We start from the raw sequence: 8085 nt of genomic DNA, 5'->3' as shown, positions 1-8085 counted from the left end.
CAGCTCTTAAGAACTGTGGTGTTAACCTCAATAATCACGAGCAGGCTTCTTTACTTGTAAAGAAAAACCTGATAAGAACTTGGTTGAAAACTAAAGAAAAATGTTTGCAAAGGCTAAACAGTTTAAGTTGGGAGCTAAATAGAAGAGTGATTTTCCGACAATTTAGGTTGAACCCTAGCAATTCTCCTTACTCTCTGCCATACAATTTTTGTCATGTAAGTTTGGAGAATTTGGTATTGGAACAACTAAAAATCCCCTTGTTGATATTTTTCTGTATTCTCAACACTTGCCTGCTTGATATTGTAAGGAGAAATTCTGTCTTGGTCACTCATGGGAGTTGAAAGTTTAAAAGAAAAAGGAGAGTAATTGGAAGGTATTTCCAATGGAACTGAGGCAATTCCGTTTTGTTTACTACAGGAAGACAGAGTTTTCCCCATATATGCTACAAGTGTACATAAAAAGGGCTACTTTGTAGTTACTTGGAATAGACTTCTCATTTTTTACTTCTAGGTCCTTCCTGGTTTCTAAGAAAAAAAAAAACTGTCTCTAACCTTCATTAAAAAAGAAATTAAGAACATCCTGACAGTTTGAGAATTGAGAAACACTTAGAAACTTTCTTCCTAATGACCCTGTGTAAAATTTGCTAACAACAGAAATAGTTAACAATTCTGAAGACATGATTACGAATAAAGTGTCTCTGAAACAACCACTTTGTACCAAAGGTTTACATTTTATTTAGTTACATTGTACATTCATTTCAATCTATGATCTACTAATACAGTGCACCAAAATTTCCACATTTCACAATCGTGCAATAACAATGCAACACTATCACATAAATCTATTTCCCTGCGGAAAAATGTCAAGAAGATATTGTGTAACAATGATTCCCCACCCGCTTATACAGACGAATGAAACGCTACAAAAAATTTTATGACTACCGACATTTTTCCATGCAGGAGACTGGGTGAAAATTGTGCCTGTCCTTCACAGTAAATATCATACACCAACATGATACAGACTGTCCTTCACAGTAAACAATGTACACGGACATGATACAGAGCAGGCAATTACTTTTTTTCAGCTGCATGCCTCACTTATTTTCACAAATTTATTTCATTGGCCAGTGTAGGATATGCTGTTACAGAAAGGACTAGCACTGTTTTCTTGTGATAAATCTCTCTTCTTGCACTAGATTTCAAGGAACTACAGACGCAGAGCTATGGCATTCAGCAGGCACAGTCATTTGATTTAGCTTTGTTGTCATTTGAAAGTCTTATTTGGTCTGGGAAATCATTGTATAACTCAACCTCTGTCTCCTGAGCGAGAGCATTTTTGGCAATGGTCTGAAAAGCTTGCTCCACATTGATGGCCTCTTTTGCGCTGGTTTCAAAGTATGGAATGTCATTCTTTGAATGGCACCACGCTTGTGCTCGTTTGGCCATGACCTGAAAAGTTGGTGATCAAATATTAGTTGAAAAAAGCATTGCTAGCCAACAGTTCAAGTGTCTTGTTCAGGAGAGGAAGTGGGCATCACCCATTTAACAGTTAGACTCCCAGATCCAATCAGTAATTTTTCCCACTAACTGCCATACTTTTCTCATAGATTACAATGGAGAATTTGGACTTGTTCCAAAACAACACCCTCAAGCTGGTATGCTTTGCTGTCCTTGTAGCCCTTTTACAAAATAATTCATTGGAATTGGAAGAAGTTACATGATAATCACTCCTGGGAGTTAAACGGTTAAGAGGTTGCTGATTTTCTCTAATCCACTCTGTTGGATGTAAGATAAGAGTGGAAAGAGGGGGGGGGGGGGGGGGGGGGACAGAACCAGAAACTTCCAGTTTTTCTTTCCCCTCTTGCCTGTCCTCCACCCCATCAGTGGAACTTTTTTTTGCCCTTCCAGGGTCCAAACTTAAATTTTTTAGGCAGGCGCCAACTGGCGACTGGAGTTTTTTTTTTCAGTCGCCGTATGGAAAAACGTGGCTGCCAAAACGTGACGATAAAATGTTTCCTTTGCAAACCTCCCATGCTAAGTAAAATGACCATCAAACTTTTCATGGAGGAGTACTGAGTGCTCAAGTATCAAACAATGCTGTCCAAATTGCTAAACCAAACCAACACCATACATATAGATCCTACAAACCGCCATTATTTTCATTTGTTCATTTGTCATTTCCTACTTCAGATAAACATAGTCTGTTTATGAGCCAAGTGGCCCATCAGGCTGCTTAACTCTGGTTTCTGTAGCAAAAGCAACAAGGACGGGTTGCTAGTCCATCACAGGGTTACCCCCAGCAATAAATTTGCTGGTACCCATTTAATCACCTAGGTGAAGAGAGGTACTCTGATAGTAAAGTGTCTTGGCCAAGAACACAACACGTCCCAGGCCAGGGCTCTAACCCAGCTTACTCAATCCAGGGCTGAGGGCACTAAACCATGAGACCACCACACCCCACCTCAGATAAACATAAGCCATAGAATTACTAACTCACCACTCTGTTTTCCAAGTCAATTTTGTTTCCTAAGACAACAAAAGGAAAGTTTTCAGGATCACGTGGGCTAGCTTGGATGAGGAACTCATCTCTCCAGCTGTCTAGTGTCTTGAATGTAGTTGGTTGTGTGACATCAAAGACCAGCACACAACAGTCTGCACCGCGATAAAATGCCACTCCCAAGCTTTGAAATCTCTCTTGACCAGCTGTGTCCCATATCTTGTTTAAAAAAAATAAATTTGAAAAACAATTTAGATGAAATTCAGTAAAGTATTTGCCACATGAGAAGTAGAAAGAAAGCAAGTTGCAACTTGAGGTCGCAATACCTTGCCCACATCCATAATTTATTACACTGAATAGATGGAATCTATCTGTTAAATTGATTTCTGCACTATTAGATAGGGGAGGGGATATGGCTGGGGGAGGGGATATGGCTGGGGGAGGGGATGTGGCTGGGGGAGGGGATGTGGCTGGGGGAGGGGATATGGTTGGGGCTGGGGAGGAATTCTAACCAACAATCTTTGCCACTGATAAGCAAAGATTTCTTACACTTGGGGAACTGACCACACCACTTCCACACAATGTTAGAAGAACTCTTCAAATAGTATGAACGATAGTGTTTCACCCTCAAACTCCAAGAGGTAAATAAATGTGTAACTTCTCCCTATAATAACCATTGATTATCCAGCAATTGGATAATGAGAACACACAAACGTATCATGTGGAAGTTATCTTGATCTAATGCCAAATTCTTGTTACTAATTTGTAAGTAAACATGTAGCAGTTCAAGGGGAGAATTCACACACAGACCTTAAGAGGTAAAGGGTTCAGTCAAATCCCTGATTAAACCAATTTGCCATGAAGCACAGAAAGTTGCTTAAAATGCAAAGGGGCCTAATCTTCTTACCTGCATTGTAACTAGTCTGTCATCCACCATAACTTCCTTTGTGAGGAAGTCAGCCCCAATTGTTGCCTTGTATTGATTACTAAATTTTTTGTTGACATATTGGTTCATGAGTGATGTCTTGCCAACCCTTAAAAGTAAGAACAACCACTGGAGAATAAATATTAGAACTGTCCAACATCATCTACACTTAACCTATTCAAGACTTGGAAAACATGGATACAAAAATTCCAAGAAGACAAATTAAGTCACTACAGAGAGAGTTCTTTGACATGCTACAGTACAGACACTGCTGACTTCTGTTGTAAATTCATTGATGTTGAAACCATTCTGTTTTGATTACTCAGAACAAGATAAGCAGCTAATTTCCAGTGGAATTAACAGGTTTATTAGGTTCAATCAGCACAAAAAAAAATCTGTTTTTTTCCATAACTAAACCCAGCACAAACAAAATAATTGTAACTTAAAATCCAATAAGAGAAAAAGACTTGTAGCATTAACAGAAGTGAGAAATGAATCGTTACCCTTTGAACACACTACTTTTCACATGACAATTTTCCAGTTGAGAAAACCACTGTTGATTTATGATTGAAAGTCATACGTGCAGCATCAACTGATGAGCATAAGGGACAAAACTATTGATGATGAGTAAAAATTAACAAGGACAGTTTTCCTCACCCACTATCACCCAAGATAATGACTTTCAAAAGGACCTTCTTTCTTGACGCCATGGTATCTATTGGCCAAACCTTCGAAAAAAAAATAAAATCTTGATTAATATAAGAGATCCTGTGGTCTGAGGAATAACATTCCAAGTTTTGCTTCAACAGATAATAGTTCAAGCCTAGAACAACCCTAAACTTCCATGAGAGACCAAGACAGAATTTATCCATACAATATCACTACAACATAGACCAGACTGGTGATGAGAATAAAGAAAAATATCAATAAAGGATTATCAGTTGATCCAAACTAACATTATCAGAATTATTACAGGGTTAGGTCAGAGTGTCATGTTGTTAGAGAAGATGCTACCCTTTCCATGTCCTTTTTTTTCAACCAGGAGTTGAAACGAGTACCTACATAGAAACTGTTCAGTTTTTCTCCAATGGTTGGGGGTTCTTAGTAAGCTATGTCCTACAGCTATGAAACTAGCTACTTTAACCAATGAGACCCCCTGCTTTTCTGACATTCTTTATGTAAGTTGCTGACGATTCACTTAAAAGCCATTTTAAGAAATCACTATCATAAAAAACTTACAACTGACTTTTTTTTCTTGAAAATCATTTTCACAGTTACTATACTATTAAAAAATAGTTCACCCCTCAATCTCTATCTTGTGTCAACTGCCCCACTGTTTGATTGCATAACAATGTGTAATATACCATTCAAAGTTTATAAATTTCCTTGCATTTTCTGGCAGATGTCCCCTGACCCCCTCATTGGCTTGTGCTTTTGACACTTAAAATGTAAGCTGTTCACTTTGTAACAAAAGGTTTTAGGTCAAAAAACCTATTTTAATCACTCAGACAGCAAGCAGTTACAAGTTGAAAACCACAAAACTAACAACCCCAAATACCAGGCCATACATAAGTGGCAAACATACACACATGCGCATGAACTAATCACAATGAACAAACTACTAACAATCCAGCAATGGTATGGGCCTGAAAATTTCCAACTGTATTTCATTACACACTTAACCTCTCAACTCCAAAGATCTGATTGTTAATTCTCCCCTCTAGCTTCTACATGTTTCCTTGTAAAGTGTTTACAAGAATTTGGTGTTTAATCAATGTAACAACTTCTACCTGATGCAAGTTATCCACACCTTAAATAATTCTATCACATCCATCACTGCCGCTCGTTTCATCTGTCGCTTTGCTCATAAACATACGTTTCAGCTTCACAAAAGGCTGTTATTGGGAAGCATTTGTTGTAATTTGACCTATTTGACTGTTTGTTTGCAATTATATTCCGTCAAACTTCAGACTACTTAAAACCTGTCCAAAATTAACATATTTACTCACATTCTCATCGGGAAGAAACGTTAGTCAACTCTCTCACAATGTCAAAAGCCCACGCTGAGCTTTGTCGAAGAGCGAACCCACTTTTTATTCAGAAATGAAGTTCACTGAGAACTTGAACCCAAGAAGACTTCAAATATGTGACATTTAATGCCCAAAAAGCCATGTGCAAAGAAATACTAAATTCTGAATTTTTGGTCATAATGGTAGCCATCCACAAAAAGTTCAGCTTGAACTATCTTTGGAGAGTACGATGAATAAGGACATTCACCGTCAGATGCGATTATTAACCGAACAATGCATGATTACTAAGTCTATTAAGTCTACCCCGTGCTTTCCTCAATTGTTAATCGCAATAAAACACTACTTGCGACTAATAATGGCATGTGAAGTCCTTTGCGATTAATAATCTTAATTTTGTGACCTTACAACAAATAATTCTTGAATTTTTCACTCTGTAAATTAAAAAAAAACTCTAGAAATTAATAACAGGGTCTCAAGTGACAAATGACATTTAGAAAGTGGGAAAATGGGAATGATAGTGACCAAAAAATAGGAAATAAATAGGAATTCTCACCCCCCAAAAAGGAAAAAAAATAAGAGGATTTCTTTGAGTTCTATTCTCTTAACACTCCCAACAGCAACTCTGTTCCACAACCCAACGCTTCAATATTTAACATACATCCACAATGCATTGCCGTATAAACAAACACAAGTGTTACCATCTATATTACTAAGCACAACTCATCCAACAACAGTTACCCAATTCTAAATTTCATCAGATACATTGCAAGATGCCTTTAATTTAAGTCATTAGTCCTTTAAAACTATGAGAATTATAAGCAACAACAATTTTTTTTGGACAAACCGAAACAATATTAAAGTTCACTGTCACCAAATGTGTGTCTTCCTTACAATAAAAGCCAACCATGACTTTTGAATATCAACAACCAAAAAGTCCAACACTATGCTGTTTTTGCTCTTTTAGCAGATTGGGTAACCTTAGCTTTGCTCTTTTTTTTGGCAGCATTTGCTGTTGAGGACATGGCCTTATCTAACAGTTTGTGCTGTTTGTCAGTCAACAGTTTTCTCTTTTGTCCTATTTTCTCCAAGCTTTGCATTGCTTGGTCTTGCTTGGTCTTAGCAGTGTCAAGCAACACTGGCTACATTAACAGTTGGTACGTTGACAGATGTTGCTGGAAGGGCAACTAGTAAAACCCTAAAAAGATAGGAAAAACTAAGAATTTCATGAAAAAATAGGAGACAAGGAAAAAATAAGAACTTGACAGCCTGTAATAAACACCTGTTTTCAGGGAGTTAAAGAGTTAATGCACTAAGCCATCTGATCAAGGCCTTATAGACAAACATCATATCTACAGACGAAGCAATCCTCCAAGTTTTTTCAGAAGAAAGACCTGAGAATGGACCCAACTCTTTATGCAGCCCAAGTGAGACGCCAAACATGCATTAAAGTGCATTTTTTAAGCTGGCTGAAAGACAATCATGGCACTTTAAATTTAATCTAAATTCTTTGTTGGCTTCCCAAATACTACAATGGCACGATAAAAGTGATTAAAAATATGTTTGGTCTACCTTACAAATACTTCACCCAATTTTTCTTTCCCAAAACTAAAAAAATTTCCAGTAAATTATCTTTAAAAGACTCATTTTGTAATTTTCACAATGAACACAGACTAAAAGAACACTCAGCAAATTAACCTAAGTTCTAATTTCTACAGGACTAGCATAATAGTGATGTTTATACAAGAATCAAAGCTATGTTTGATGCTCATCGTTTGGATTGTTCCATAAGTTAAAACATTTCATTAAATAAAAATCCATAATGAAATTTTTCAGACTGAGAAGATAATGCTAAGATTCGATTCATCAAATTTAGTTCAAGAACTTTTCTTCAACTGAATATCGCATTCAAGTTGGATAGAAGAGGAAAACGTGTGACAAAGAAAACTCACCGATGAATTTCGAGAATTAGGCTTCAAAACGAAACAAGTTTAAGTCCAGTTCCTGTGTACTGCACTTTGACCCAAACAGTTTTCAATAGACAACCGTGTTTTAGATCAAACAAAAGAGAAAAACCATTACCCAACCAACAACAACTAAAGGCAACGAGTAAAGACCGATCAGAAGTCCCGGATAAACGCCACGGCGCTCATATTGACACTAACCAATGTTCAAATTGCACCTCGAATTACGAAATATAGATCGCAAGTTCAGATTTACAGGAAGGAAAATTGCCTTAGTTGAAAACTCTCCTTTCTCACACAAAGCACACGAAAAGGCTGGGAATTTATCATATTACTAGCGATCTACAACGATGCAATCAAAAGGGAATCGCTTGGGCATATCATGCCGACGTTTCAGTGAAACATCACTAATCTTCCTCCGCCATTTTTTCGCTTCTATCGAGCTCACGACTAAAAAAATCTTGCTTCGTGCAAAGATCTTGGGCGTAAATATCGAGCAGTGGTTCGCATAAGGTAGAAAATACCTCAAGATATAAGTGCATAACTAAATTTTGCCATTGAAACTATTGTACTCACCGGGTTTGAAGAAACAAACTAACGAAACGCTCGTTGCGACACACTAACTCTAACGTAATATGGCGGAACCCTGAAACATAGGTCTCGTGACTTTAAG

The 8085-nt window shown here is 37.4% G+C and overlaps 1 protein-coding gene across 1 annotated transcript; it reads right to left on the bottom strand.

Annotated features, from left to right (window-relative positions):
* Positions 1-710: 710 nt before the first annotated feature.
* Positions 711-8085, bottom strand: LOC111340897 (ras-related protein Rab-7a). The gene is made up of 5 exons (XM_022947816.2): positions 7989-8085; positions 4079-4149; positions 3404-3530; positions 2497-2715; positions 711-1448 (listed from the first exon to the last, which is right to left on the bottom strand). The coding sequence occupies exons 2-5, from the start codon at positions 4129-4131 to the stop codon at positions 1230-1232; spliced, it is 618 nt and encodes a 205-aa protein (XP_022803551.1). The 5' UTR covers positions 4132-4149; positions 7989-8085; the 3' UTR covers positions 711-1229.

The sequence above is a fragment of the Stylophora pistillata genome, chromosome 5 (assembly GCF_964205215.1).
Source record: "Stylophora pistillata chromosome 5, jaStyPist1.2, whole genome shotgun sequence".
Taxonomy (NCBI): domain Eukaryota; kingdom Metazoa; phylum Cnidaria; class Anthozoa; order Scleractinia; family Pocilloporidae; genus Stylophora; species Stylophora pistillata.
Note: the sequence above shows the minus strand (reverse complement) of the source record. Positions and strands in the feature narration are given on the sequence as shown.

Bases quoted from the DNA above. Each gene is read 5' to 3' on its own strand.
- LOC111340897 (XM_022947816.2), bottom strand. From the start codon at position 4,131: ATGGCGTCAAGAAAGAAGGTCCTTTTGAAAGTCATTATCTTGGGTGAT. The intron at 2,716-3,403 runs GTAAGAAGATTA...TTTTTAAACAAG, and splicing joins ACAGACTAGTTACAATGCAG to ATATGGGACACAGCTGGTCA. The intron at 1,449-2,496 runs GTGAGTTAGTAA...CCAACTTTTCAG, and splicing joins TTGACTTGGAAAACAGAGTG to GTCATGGCCAAACGAGCACA.